General features: G+C 44.4%; 1 protein-coding gene across 6 annotated transcripts in view; it reads left to right on the top strand.

The window, feature by feature from the left end:
- CHD7 (chromodomain helicase DNA binding protein 7) overlaps positions 1 to 10,379 on the top strand; it is a 187,088-nt gene extending 176,709 nt beyond the window's left edge. For all 6 annotated transcript variants that reach the window (XM_046003411.1, XM_046003403.1, XM_046003377.1 and 3 more), the window contains 6 exons: positions 415 to 642; positions 859 to 1,302; positions 4,807 to 5,028; positions 6,704 to 6,844; positions 7,067 to 7,171; positions 8,399 to 10,379. In XM_046003411.1, the coding sequence (XP_045859367.1) occupies positions 415 to 642; positions 859 to 1,302; positions 4,807 to 5,028; positions 6,704 to 6,844; positions 7,067 to 7,171; positions 8,399 to 9,313 (2,055 nt within the window). In that variant the 3' untranslated portion in view covers positions 9,314 to 10,379. The remainder of the gene's footprint in view (positions 1 to 414; positions 643 to 858; positions 1,303 to 4,806; positions 5,029 to 6,703; positions 6,845 to 7,066; positions 7,172 to 8,398) is intronic.
- The last annotated feature ends 4,364 nt before the right edge of the window (positions 10,380 to 14,743 follow it).

Here is a 14,743-nt window from a genome sequence, read left to right as displayed (position 1 = left end):
AGACTGCAGTCCAGCCCGTGGATTCGGAGCACCGGAGCGTCCAGAAGCTAGATGCAGGGCTGCACTGTAGTCTGCTGGTGTTCGCCAGCAGTGCTCTCACCTGAATAAAAGTTACTTTTGAAGTATTTTAGAGGTGGCTATGTGATGTTTCCTAGTTTCTATGCTTCAGCACTCAAACTTTAAAAAGACTGAGTTTTCTGTGTTGGGGCCACCTTTCGGACCTTCCACCAGAGCAGAGCAGGTTTTGCAGATTCTGGTTACTCAGTCACTTGTTTCTTTGTTTTCTTTTTACCTTTTGCCCATGGATTGACTTTTAAACCTCTTATGTGCTTTAGCATCTTGATGGAAATATTTATCCGGTAATTTTCACCACGTCTTCATTACAACATCGTGTGACTTTCCTTCTCCCTCCAGGACCGAGTAATGATAAACCGATTAGACAACATCTGTGAAGCAGTGCTGAAAGGCAAATGGCCAGTAAACAGGCGCCAGATGTTTGATTTCCAGGGCCTCATCCCTGGTTATACGCCACCCACCATGGACAGCCCCCTGCAGAAGAGGAGCTTTGCTGAGCTCTCCATGGTCGGCCAAGCTAGCATCAGTGGCAGCGAGGACCTCACGACTTCCCCTCAGTTGTCCAAGGTATGTTTGTTTCACTGTGTCAAGGCAAGCCGTCCAACTCTGGGAGCTCGCGGATCGCTGGTCCTCCCCGGAGTTAAGATGGCTGCCCTTTCCTCAGCTCTCTTCAGCAGTTATGAATGTTTAATTCCTGAAGCTTCTAGTTCTTTCTTTCTGAAATCCAGCCTGTATATAGCAGATACAGTTTGGGCTCATTATTTTGTTGGAATTTTTCAATAGGAAGACGCCCTAAACCTCTCTGTCCCTCGCCAGCGGAGGAGGAGGAGGAGAAAAATTGAAATTGAGGCCGAAAGAGCTGCCAAGCGGCGGAACCTCATGGAAATGGTTGCCCAGCTGCGGGAGTCTCAGGTGGTCTCAGAAAATGGACAAGAAAAAGTTGTAGATTTATCAAAGGCCTCAAGAGAGGCAGCAAGCTCTACCTCAAATTTTTCATCTCTTACTTCAAAGTTTATCTTGCCTAATGTCTCGACACCGGTGTCCGATGCCTTTAAGACTCAGATGGAGCTGCTCCAGGCAGGCCTGTCACGCACACCCACGAGGCATCTGCTTAATGGCTCCCTGGTGGATGGAGAGCCTCCTGTGAAGAGGAGACGGGGAAGGAGGAAAAACGTGGAGGGTCTTGATCTGCTTTTCATGAGCCACAAACGGACGTCATTGAGTGCAGTAAGTTCAGGAGCTCACTCCCATTGTGTATGCCCACAGTGGCAGCCAGAGTCCTGCCATTCTGACGACGCCGGCCTGGGCTCCTCTCAGTGATTAAAGCTGGCTTCTTGCACTAAAGGAATAGGATCACAATGTACAGTCATGGTTTTGTGTTGAGCATTGATACAGATCACTCGGCCTGAACCAAATGTAGCTTGAGGATTTATTCCTCCCAAGATCCTAATATACTGATGACTCTCGGAAGACTAGCCCAAAACAAAAACGTGTTCTTCTGGGCCTATAATTGTTATCTCTGAATTCCTGAGGCAGAAAACACTTCTGCTCTTAGAAATAATGTTGTTTGAAGCCTGGCATTTATTAGATTAGTATAAATATTTAGTTTCAGACTTAAGATTTGTGTTCATGTACAAAGCTAGTGATTACTAATTCTCCTACCTCCGTAAGTATAGCTGTTCTATAAAATCTCAACTGAATAAAGATCTGTGCTAGTTTAGGTTTGTATGAAATGTATGTGCCAATGGATTTTGACATTTTCTTTCTGAAGTCAAAGGACATGAGTGCAGTGCAATCAAAAGAACTCTCTTCCCTGATCTGCTTCGACCTTGCTGCCTAAAAATGCACTGTCTGCCTAAGGATGAGGGTTTTACCCCCAGAGAACCTGCTTACATGTGCTCCCTTTCTAAAAGACGCATTAGTACTGGGTATCCTAGGCCTTATTGATTTGGAACCCGCATCAGCCTAATTGGTGCCGGATCTTGTTTGTGTGTGAGCCGCCGGCACTCCAGGAACACTGGGCCTGTTCCCTGCGGATCACAGTTTGCAAAGCCGTGAAATTTGAAACTGAGAGGAAGGCGATGTTTGTTTCGACATTTTTTACTTTTTCCATCCCTCTTCTTACTGCTTCTGTGCTATTTCTTGAAACCTCTAGAAAGTTTAATGACTTAAGTAAGGGTAGTAAAAGGCATGGTTGAGGTAAAGTTCAGAAATGACAAAATGGCACTCACTGGAATTTGCCCTCTGGTGGGGTCTGATGGAAACAGAAGTATCTAGGGAATTAAAAGTTTTCAGGATTCGTTACCATGCACCAATCATAATAATATTTCTTTTTTGTGGAACATATGATTCCTTTTAGTATCTTATAAAAATACACCTTGTAATGGATCAGCTGTGACTGCTTATTCTTTAAGTTAAAAATGCGGTTCCTAGGTGTGTGGTCCCCAGCGTTGTACCACTAGTGATTAATTAGCCTCTACACTTGAATCCACCAGAACACATCAAACCACTTTGATAGGTTTTGTTCCCTGAAATTCCTTCCTCCATAAGCATCAACAAGTTAGTGAGTTTCTGCATCTTATGCCTTTGTTTACTCTTGGGTTTCATATTTGAATCCCAGCACAAAGTTGTCTGTGGTTCAGGCATCAGGAATTAACAGTGTGAGCCAGGGCTGTTTTCCTATTGTAATTATAGATCCTGTATTAAACTGCAGGCTGATTTTACTCATTTTACACATTTTAAGTCATCCTAAAGAACATACTGATATTTCCCTGTTTCCAAAGTCACATGAGCTACCCAGCCCAAAACTCCTAGTAGGGGTTAGAGGATGTATTTTTAAGTTTTTGTTCATTTTACTGTCAGATGTTAGAACTTAGGGATTACTCAGTGGGTATTGTGGATAGTTGTGTGCATACACATATAATACAAGGTAAATGCCGATTAATCTATAGATAAACAGAGTAGTGAAGAGGTGTAAAGGTCAGCAGAGTTACTTGTATGGACTGGGACAAATCATAAAATCTTGTATTATGTCAGAACTCAGACTGGAGACCATTTTGCGTTGCCAGGAGAAAGTAAGGATGCAGTCATCATACGGCAATACATTGGGAACATGATGGAGATGGTCCTTTTGGGTCCTGGCCCCACCACCACCCCCAAGGACAGGGATGTGAAGAATAAGGGTCTAACAAGAGCTTGCCCTGGAGAACTCAGTGTTGAAGTTGAGTGACAGATAAATAGTGACGTCCCATAGCTGAGAGGCATGCCTGGAATACTTCAGAAGCCCAAAGGAAGAATGGGAATGGAGGGAAGAGGATATGGGGAGACACAGATCAGGAAGTTGCCTTAGACATGGCCATACTTTGGTTAAGTTTTGAAGATTGTATAGGAGTTGGTCCTTTGAAAAGAGGTAGCAGGGAGAATGTATGCAGAGGGACTGAAGACAGAGAGAGACTTCCATGTTTGCTGAACTGAAAGTCATTGGAAGCCCGGGAATCTGATGAGGAGATGAGGTTTGACAGTAGTGGGCTCGGACACAAAGTACAATTTAAATCAGGGAGGGCCTCGATTGCCGTCTAAAGGACTTGGATTTTATCCTGAAGGTGAGGGGGATTCAGTTATCAAAAGCGTTTAAACAGTTGATTTGGTTTTGACCCAGGAAGAGTGCATTTTTAGAAACCTGACTCCGAAGTAGCAGTGAGGAAGTCAGAGTCAAGAAGGATGGGAGTAGAATCGGGGAGACCGTTTAGGAGCACTGCAGTGACGTGGGGCAGGGGCGGCAATGAAGAAGGCCTGAACTGAAATCAGAGCTATAGGAATGGACAGATGGCCTGCTATAAAAGAAGTCTGGTGGTTGGAGTAACAGTTGGAGGACTGCCGGCTGGACTTCAGATAGACGTGGTATTTTCAGGGTTGCCACACGGACCTGCCACAAAATGTTATAGCCAATAAGATTGTATGGTTCAGGGAGTGCTGTGTACAGGTTGGCTGTGGGAACATTCCTTTAATTATAACTTCTTGGGGGCACCCGGGTGGCTCAGTCAGTTAACTGCCCAACTCTTAATTAAGGTTCAGGTCATGATCTCAGGGTCATGAGACTGAGGCCCCATGCTAAGCTCTGTGCTCAGGAGAAAATCTACTTGAGATTCTCCTTCTCCCCATATACCCCTCCACTCGCACGTGCTTTCACTCTAAATAAAAATAAATTTTAAAAAAGCTGGGAGGGGAGGTGCCTGGGTGGCTCAATCGATTAAGCATTTGCCTTCGGCTCAGGTCATGATCCCAGGGTTCTGGGATCGAGCCCCATATCTGGCTTCCTGCTTGTACACACACATACTCTCTGTCTCTTTCAAATAAAGAAATAAATATAATTTCTTTAATGCAGTTATCCCGAGAGCCCAAGAGAGATTGAGAGGGTACCTTCCCTGCATGTCCAGCTCATTCTGCGCTGCCCATGGCCTAGTGGCTTGCTCAAGGTTTCAAATATGGAGCATTGAGGGACTGTGAATTTCCTACCTAATTACCAGTTCTACAGTGTGGAGAATGATATTGAAGTTTCATCTTCTAATTTAATAGCTGTTCCAAAACTGAGATTGGTTCAACTAACTTTTTTTCCCTTTTTGGCCCAAGATCCATTATGCTAAGATAGTGTTTTCTTGAGGTAAGAGATCAGGCATTTTTAGAATCTTTCTTCATACAAGAAGAATTGAGACCCCTGTCAACTTTCTGCAGGAGGATGCTGAGGTGACCAAAGCTTTCGAAGAAGATATAGAGACCCCACCTACAAGAAACATTCCTTCTCCTGGACAGCTGGACCCAGACACGCGGATCCCTGTGATAAATCTTGAAGACGGGACTAGGCTGGTGGGGGAGGACGCTCCTAAAAATAAGGACTTAGTTGAATGGCTGAAGCTGCATCCTTCTTACACTGTTGATATGCCAAGTTATGTACCAGTAAGTACCCCAGAGTTCAGGCGGGAGGAGTCCTGCCCCAGAGTTCAGATAGGAGGAGTCCTGCGTGGACAGCCCTCGCAACTCTCCTGCACGACACAGAGGAGATCCCTGGTCCCTCCGCCTTTTGCTTAAATGTCTCCTCACCGCGAACATTTTCCGGTTTCTGTCACTGTGTATTTTATGTCCGAGAAACTAGCTTCAGGACTGACAGGCAGCTTTGTAGTTTGTTGAAGACTCCTGTTTTGCACTTTCTTTCCTTTTCTCCTTCCACCAAGTAAACATGATGTCTTTGATTATTCTTTCCATCACCTGGTTTCCAGGTGGTCTCATCAGGGGGATGACACTCATGAATGCACTCCAGTTGGTCTCCAGACCAGGTCTGAGCAGCACAGAATACTGTGAAGCTTGTTACTTGTAGAAATTTGACTAGCTAATACAGCCAAGACTTCATTAGCTTTTTTTTTTTTTTTTAACAATTCCTACTTATGTCTTAGATTAAATGGTATCTGTAGATGATTCCGTCCTGTAAACTGCTTGCTAGGTGGCAATGCAACTCTTCTATTCTCTGTATACCTAGTGACTGTTTATTTGTTTTAAACTTAAGTGTAGGGGGGCATCTCTGGGGGGCTCTGCCTTTGGCTCAGGTCATGATCCCAGGGTTCTGGAGTAGAGCCCAGAGTAGGGCTCCCTGCTCAGTGGGGAGTGTGCTTCTCCCCCTCTCTCTGCCACTCCCCCTGCTTGTGCTCGCTCTCTTTCTCTCTGTCAAGTAAATAAATAAAAATCTTAAAAAAAAAAGAACCAAAACTGTAAGTTTTGATTCAACATTTTATTTTGTTGAGTTCATCTTTAGTTGAGTCCTTGCCTCTCAGAACGTCCCCTACTGTGTAGGTCTTTTTACCTGTTGCCTCTCAGGTACAGTCTCTCATAGACGGGACATCATCTCCGTATTTGTCCAAGTCACTGAGTAGAAATTAGTTAGCAAAGGTCCTTGAGAAAGTTTCTTTTAAAAATACCATGACTTGGGGGTGCCTGGGTGGCTGAGTGGTTAAGTATCTGCCTTTGGCTCAGGTCATGATCCCAGGGACCTGGGATCAAGCCCCGCGTTGGGCTCCCTGCTCGGCAGAGAGCCTGCTTCTCCCTCTCCCACTCCCCCTGCTTATGTTCCTTCTCTCGCTGTATCTCTCTCTGTCAGATAATAAATAAAATCTTTTTTAAAAATACCATGACTTGGTTAAAAAAGATATGAACATAAAAATACCATGACTTGGTTAAGCATTGGAAGAAAAGACTTCAAGCAGGGTTATTGGTAGACAAAAGGAAAAGCAAATACTCAGCTTAGGTGATTGTTGAGTTCCTCAGTGTACAAAGAGAAAAATAGTTTTTCCTTTTAAAGAAAAGTATAGTTTCTAATAACTAAAATGATAAATAAAATGAAACTTCCATAGCTATTAAAAATGGCTTGACTGAGGGTGCCTGGCTGGCTCAGTAGGTAGAACGTGTAACTCTTGATCTCTGGGTTATGAGTTCGAGCCTCACGCTGGGTGTAGAGCATACTTGAAAAAAAAAAAAAATGAAAGCTGCTTGACTATATTCTCTTTGTCATTTATGCAGGAAAGTAGTTACTAAATACATTTTTACTAAAGCCATATTTTGGGTTTGTTTGTTTTTTTTGCAGAAGAATGCGGATGTGTTGTTTTCCTCATTTCAGAAACCGAAACAGAAACGACATAGATGTCGAAACCCTAATAAATTGGATATAAACACTTTGACAGGAGAAGAAAGGGTGCCTGTTGTCAATAAACGAAATGGAAAGAAGGTGAACGTTTGGGAAAGGGAATTGACCTCCATGTGATTTCTTATCCCAGAAAGAAGCATTTTATCCTGACATGTTTTTAAGAAAAAGCAATACTGTTTCTTCCAGAATATCTGTATATAATGTGTGTGTGTGTGTGTGTGTGTGTGTGTGTGTGTAGATGGGGTGGGGAGCGGGGGAGGGATATATGTGCTTTTAGGTCATTTTCCAAATGCCTCTCCCCAGATGGGTGGAGCTATGGCACCTCCAATGAAGGACCTGCCCAGGTGGCTGGAAGAGAACCCTGAATTTGCAGTTGCCCCAGACTGGACTGAGATAGTGAAGCAGTCTGTAAGTACGCACTGTGTTTCTGTCAGGAGAGGTGTCTCTACAAAAATGTTGTCCTGAGCTTTTCTGTCTTTTCTGTCGACCATCAATTATTCGATTATAATTTATTCTTAGCTTAAAAGAATTGACATAACACATCCTCATTTCTTGCATCAGGACATCATTAATCTGAGGTAGATTCATTGGATGGCTCTGATTTTAAAGGATTGTATAGAAATACACGTTCATAGTCTTGAAGGTAAACCTCGTTAAGAGCCCACCTGTGGGATGGAATTCGTGGTGGTTGAGATCATTAAGATTAACTGTGATTCTTTTTTTTAATTTTAAAATAAAGAATACAACAATGTTGCCTAAAATTTTTTTCCACTTCAACTTCTTTTTAAGATTAAGTGGTCAATGTCCTGCTTTCTTCTTGTTTATTTTTCTAAGGTATATAGTAAGATTTCTTATTTTTCTTTTGTGTGTAGTTCTGTCAGTCCTAACACGCGTACTTTCTTGAACCACCACCACAACCAAAGTACAGACCGTTCCACCACCCTCCCCCACCCCGTGTTCCCTCATATTACACACCCCCACTCCCAACCCCACCCCTGGCCCCCTACCGCTGCTGATCTGGTCTCCATCCCAAGTTTTGTCTTTTTGAGGGTGTCCTATAAGCAGAAGCATGAATTCTGTGACCTTTGTAAGATGACCTCATGTTGAGATTTATCCACGTGGGTTGCATGTGTCAGGAGTTTGTCGCTCCAGTGCGTGCGCTTGCCCCTGGGTGTGGTAGGCCATCACCCAGAGAAGGATGGCTGGGTGGTTTCCAGACTTGGGCAGATGGGGGTACAGTTGCTAAAAACATTTGTTTTGGGGTGACCGTAGTTTCTGTCTCTCCAGGGTAGATCATACTCAGTAATTTCAGTTAATGTCCCCAATGTCTCTGCTCCCTCATGACATATTATTATTCCTGGAGTTCTGGATGCTGGTAGCTTGACGTCTCCCTCACCGGTAGAGTAGACTTTAACAGTTTTTCTGCAGTCCTGTATAATTCAGTGAGTTCACGTAGTGTGGAGAGAGAGACGTTTTGCTTTCCTGAGTTTGGCCAGAGCGCTCTTAGAAGGGGAAAAGTCGCTGCTGCCCTTGCATCCAGAGCGTCTGCTTTCCGCGCATCAAGAGGGCCCGCCAGGGGATCGCGGTCTTGCCGGCCGCCCTTATAGCCACTGTTTGCCTGTCCGTTTGCTTCAGGGTTTCGTTCCCGAGTCGATGTTTGACCGGCTCCTCACCGGCCCCGTGGTGCGGGGGGAAGGAGCCAGCAGGCGAGGCCGGAGGCCCAAGAGCGAGATCGCCAGGGCGGCGGCGGCCGCCGCGGCGGCCTCCACGTCGGGAATCAACCCTCTGCTGGTGAACAGCCTGTTTGCTGGGATGGACCTCACGAGCCTGCAGAACCTGCAGAACCTGCAGTCTCTCCAGCTGGCGGGCCTCATGGGCTTCCCTCCGGGACTGGCCACGGCGGCCGCGGCCGGAGGCGACGCAAAGAACCCCGCGGCCGTGCTGCCGCTGATGCTGCCGGGCATGGCCGGCCTGCCCAACGTGTTCGGCCTGGGCGGGCTGCTCAACAGCCCCCTGCCGGCCGCGGCCGGCAACGCCACGCCGGCGCCGGGCCAGGGGGAGCCGGAGGACGGCGCCTCCCAGGCCGAGGAGAAGGGCACCGAGAACGAGGACGAGAACAAAGACTCGGAGAAAAGCACAGATGCTGTTTCGGCTACTGACTCCGTGAATGGATCTGTTGGTGCTGCTACTGCCCCGGCCGGACTGCCCTCCAACCCGCTCGCCTTCAGCCCTTTCCTCCTGTCCACTATGGCGCCAGGCCTCTTCTACCCATCCATGTTTCTACCTCCAGGACTGGGAGGATTGACACTGCCTGGGTTCCCCGCGTTAGCAGGACTCCAGAACGCCGTGGGCTCCGGCGAGGAAAAGGCCCCCGACAAGGCCGAGGGGGCCGCCTTCCAGGAGGAGGAGAACCTGGAAGGCAGCGACGCCGAGGAGAACCTGGACAAGACTGCGGAGTCCTCCGTCTTCGAAGACGAAATAGCACAGGGTGAAGAGCTGGACTCGCTTGATGGGGGGGACGAACTAGAAAACCATGAAAATGATGAATAACCAGTTCCAGTTCCAGTTCAAGTGTTTAAAACTTTCGACAAGTGGTAGTCCTACTGTTTACACTCACAGTTAATGTTCATACCTAGTTTTATAAGCTGTTCTGTAACATAGTGTAGCAAAAAAAAAAAAAAAAAAAAAGTCCAAGTCATGTTATACAGGTGTGTCAAAAGGTATCTTGGTCATTAAGTATTGTGCAGTGCATTATTTATTATCCCTAGGAGAGATGAAATTTGAGAGGTGATCATGTCTTTTTAAGGAAACTTACATAATGCTCTGCTTTTTTTTTTTTTTCCTTTTCCTTTTGGTACCATTGGTATTATAATAAAGAGCGGTTTGTAACTGAGTGGCACTAATGGAAGGAAGTGCTGCTCAAAGGAAGTATGAAGTTATATATTTAATTTTTTAATTTTTTTTTTTTTTTTTTTTGCTGTGAAGGTCAAGATGAAATTTACCATACATATCATACTTGCTCATTGGTTTCCCTTTTGACTGTATGGGGGTTCCCACACTTGCGCATCCACACACATCCATACACTCTGACAATCTCCACGTTAGTGTGAACGTCTCTGTCCCGAGGCGCAGCAATAATAAGGCAGCTGTTGAATGTGAAGGGTCCCTTTGGAAATTAACCTACTGGGAGGGTTCTTGCCAGACAGAACTACAGTTCCATTGTCTCGTGGTCTTGTAATGCACTGGTATAAACAAAATAAATAGATGAATAAATAAAGAGTGAGAGAAGAGAGAATCAGGTACCTTTTTTAAATTAAAGGACTTTGTTACTTTAGCCACAAAGCTAAAACAGCATTACCTCAGCTCTAAACTAGCCTTGAAGTTTACAGACATGACTTTGTAAATGTATTGTTTTTCTTTGTTGTGATGTCCTTTTATTTTTTTCTTTGAAAACTGCTATCATGTAAGATAAAATGTAAATTGCTGCCAACTGTAGTAATGATGCTTTTAATAAAAGTGACCCATGATATGCAGAGATGTAATTAGAGAATGTAGTGTGTAGGGGAACTGGTGTTTACTCTATTTTTTTGTATTCGCAATAGATGCAAATACAGCACTCTGGCCTTTGTACAGTTTCTTGATATATCCTCTTATGCTAGATTAGCTGTTAGTAATACGCTAAACTGATTGTCTTCAGACGAGACAGGAAGAAAAACCCTAAATTACCTTCACATAATTCCACTCCAGATATCTCTGCACAACCACACACAAAAACCTCCTATTACTCCCTCAAAAGGGCATCTGAGACTGAGAATACTTTAAAATGTGTGCAGCGTCTGATAATGTGGTACACTAAAGAACAAAAGGGCAAAAGAAAAATGAGGCTTTAATAGGCAGAATATCTAGGTCATTTATCCTTGGTTAATGGGTAGAAAAACACAATGCCAGAGTGTCAGCAAGGGACACAAAGGCACTCTTGGTGTCCTGCGGACCGGTGCTTGATGCCAGAAACTGTGTGGAAAACCCATGTGGAATGAAAAGGGGCCCACTTAAGCCACCGCGTGCACATGCGCGCAGTCTGGGGAGCTGTTGATGTGTGCACCCCTTCGCGACCTCTGATACTCGAGGTTAAATATAATTTGAGAGCTACTGTTTTCACCTTTTATGTCACCTGACTGAACACAAAGCCGTTATTTCCGTGCAGCTGGAAACGGAGAGGAAGGGATGTGGATGGAGTTGTTGTGTGTGTGTCGCCCCCGTCCACGCCCTGTACACACACACACGTAGTCCATCTCTCACTGGATGTGTGGATGTGTTACAAGACATTGTCTGAATTCCTTGTAGACGCTAAAGTTCAGTTAATTTATATCCCAAGATGGAAAATCTACCCATACGACTCTGGAAAGGGAACAACTCAAAGCCTCCATGTTAGAGACCCTCGGGTTGCTTTTCTCCTCCATCCTAACTGTTCTCTCTTGAAAGTTAACAAATGGGTCATTTGCACCGGAGGGAAAAGTGCCTTTAAGAGACTATTCTTCTGAAATGGAAGTCTTTGAACATGGGGCGGGGGGGTTGTTGGTGGTGAGGGGGAAGGCTAGATCCACACGAAGTATAGGGAGTTTAAATATTTAAAACAAAGATTTTTTTTTTAAGCCTTCAAATAAGACATTAAGTAGGGAGAGTATGTTTAATAAAATGAGTTCGAGAAGGGCCTTTTTCTAAGATACTTTATAGTACTGGAAGTTTTCCTATGACCTTGTGTAAATAGAACACGCGATGGGACTCTCAGTTAGAGAAGAAAATGCCAAGAGCAAAGGCATCACTTGCTTGTGGCCAGAAGGAGCCCTGAGTTGAGAGATGGGTCACCAGCTGGCTCTGAGTTATCTGGGATTTATCTGTTAACAGGGCTTCAAAGTCATTCACATTTCCATGTTGGAAAATGCACTTTTTTTTCCTTCTAATGGTATCAATTCTTGATGTTAGATTCTTGAATTCACCTAAGTAAGAAATATTCTAAGTCTGTTTGTCAATAACTGGTGTTCATTGTGTGCTTAGCGTCGTAAAGTATTGAGGGGTTCCGTGCTTTCCTCGGCGTCGCTACCCCATCTCCCTTCTCTGGGAGGAAATGCTTTTCTTCCAGGGGAAAACCGAGCCTTACAGAGGTTGAGGAGTCAGCCAGCGGTAAATAGAGGAGCTGAGTCGGAACTCAGACAGGTTGACATCAGAACCGACTTACGGTCTCCAAAAAATACGGCTCTCTTGGGTCTCTGAAAGAAAATTAGTACAAAATGATGATGTGAAGTGTTTGGGGGCTTCCCTATTCTTATACCCACTCCTCACCCATCCATAGGGGTTCTTAAGTTTCAGACTGGGATTTAAGGGAGAGCCTGTGTCAAGTAGAACAGTGTGAGCCCTGGCTATGCATACTTGAGTCCCAGTTACCTCATTTAAATTTTGGTTTATCTTGTACGTGAATATTTCCACTTTATAAAGAAATCAAGTCTTTGGGAAAGATAAGCTTACTCAGGCTTCCAAGTTAGTTAGTTTCTGCTCTTTGAACCCAGGTTGATCCAACTCCAAAGCCCAGGCACTTAACCTCAGGGCCAGTCTACTTTTCATCAACAACATTTGTGGGGTGCTAGGTGAGGTTGGTTTCAGTGCCAAGAATATCACAACAAAAACAAAAACAGACTAGTCCCCTGCTGTCATGGAGCTTACATTCGAGTAGAAAGACACAGGTGATAAGCACATTACACATAAAACTTATAGATCAAGGAAGACTATTAAATAACGTAATGGGGCAGTCAGGGAGGCGCACGGTGGACAGGGCAGCTCTGCTTCCTGCCTGAGTGACAAGAAGCAGGAGCTAGATGAAGATCTGGTTGGAGGATGTTCCAGACAAGGGGGAGAGACCAGTGCAAAGACCCTGAGTTTCAGAGTGTGCTTGGAAGAAGGGGCTTCTGGGGCAGCCTCTCTACCTAGAAGAAGCGGGAGACAGGGACCAGGATGAGCCTGGTGGGGGACTTGGATTTCCTGTTAGGTGCTGTAGAAAGTGCTTGGGAGGTTTTGTGCAGGAAAGAGGTATGATCAAATCCATCTTTTTAAAATAAATAATCCACAGTGCCCACAACGTGGGGGAAAAATAGCTTGTAAAGAGGAGCCGGGAATTCTAGTTGGTGGGAGGCTGCTATAGCAGCCCAGCCTGGGATCAAGGAAGCAGGTGCTAATAGAGGCAGAAAGCTGGGGGCAGATTTGGGATATATTTCGGAGAGCTAGAGCCTCCAGTTTAAATTCTGTGAATAATTTGAATTAACTTAAGGATTACTCCTCCTGAAATATATCCAAAGGTGAAATCAATGTTTGCTATGCTTTTTTTTCTAAGTGTTATAAAAAAAGATACTGGGAACAGAAAATTTTCCTTCCATGTTCTGTTATGAAATTCTCTCTTCAGTTCAGTGAAAATTGTTAATTATCTTTGGGAAGAGTTCTCAGACATTATTTCTAACAGGTAGGTACGGGCGGTCAGAACGTATGTGCATTGTTGAAGCGAGGTGTGTATGCAGTGAACATCACTGCGTCTAGAGTCATCAATAAATTTAAATTAGGAAGTGGAACAATGTAAATGACTTCTACTAACAAGCACTTAAAAGTTAGAATATATCTTACTCATTCAACTGGGCTCTCTAATGAGCAATTTTATGTATTTTCTTAGCACAGATAAGATTTACTGCAGTTTTACAGACATTTTATAGGAAAGTAAACTACATTTGGCAAAATAGATGAATAAATTACCTTGTGGAATATTTAATGTAAAAGACTCCGTCAGTGAAAAGGATTTCATCATTGAATTTTTTGATGGGAGAGTCATCCAATTGGAGGTCTTTCTGGCGGGGGTTTGGATAATGATTTACAAAGTAGTCTGGACTATGTAAGTCATTTGTATGTTTAGAGGTTTCTCCTTAACTCTCCTCTTGCTCCCATTCTTATTTTTGAGTCTCTGAACCAAAACTAAAACAACTCCTTGTGTATATGTGTTGACAATGTAGCTCTAATCTTCCAATGGGTCTGTTGACCAATCTTCCTTTGGATCTACCAATGTAGAGCTGAATTTTAATTTCCATCTCCTCAATGAATGAATGCTTACCATGTCATTTAAACGAAGTCGAAGACGAGGCTAATGACAATTACAACTTCAAATAGAGTCTTCTTTCATCGGCCATCTTTATCTTCAGAAGCATTTACTCGTATAATTTCTTTAGCTCCTAAGTTGGTTGAAATTTCATCAGCTGAGCAAACATGGCAAAACCCACCTCCATATGCTTACAGGTGGCTCCCCAGCAGGTTCCTTCCCATGAGACTTTCTTATTCATGAGGTCTTTCTGGGCTCCAGGTTAAACGTTGTAAGGAATTTTGACTTAGAGCTAGAGAACAGCATAATAGGTTTCTAATGTATAATAAAGACAAACCCGAAGTCAAAACAATGCTTAGGGATCACTTTGAGCTCTCCTTTAGATGGCTCCCTCCATTGTCCGTTGCCCCCGCATACATTTCCATCTGAAAGCTTGATTTTGAAGTTACAAATGAGAGAGAACTGATTCTCTTGTGACATGATCCAGGTCCAGTGGTGGCTTCACACCCTTTGCAGCCCCAAACCACCTCATCGTTATCAGCCGCAGTTCAAGAGACCTCAGCTTGGATGTTGGCCGGGTAACTGCAACCTTCAGCAGGCTATAAATGTCGTAGCTGGGAGAGGACGTGTCCCGTTTTAGAACAGAAAGTTCATCCTGTCCGACGTGTTTCACCATGTTTCCCTAGGAGTCGGGAAGGTCTTCACATTTTAGAATTCAGCATTTTCCTTTGCTAAAGGGCACCTGTGAGCTAACCCACACCACACCCCCGTGAGGTAGGTCAATGTTCTTCTCACCTCCCCTGTTTAGCTGGTGAGGTGGGCTTGCTCCCAAGGCCCCATGAACAGACCAG

This window comes from Meles meles, chromosome 1 (genome assembly GCF_922984935.1).
Source record: "Meles meles chromosome 1, mMelMel3.1 paternal haplotype, whole genome shotgun sequence".
NCBI lineage: Eukaryota > Metazoa > Chordata > Mammalia > Carnivora > Mustelidae > Meles > Meles meles.
Note: the sequence above shows the minus strand (reverse complement) of the source record. Positions and strands in the feature narration are given on the sequence as shown.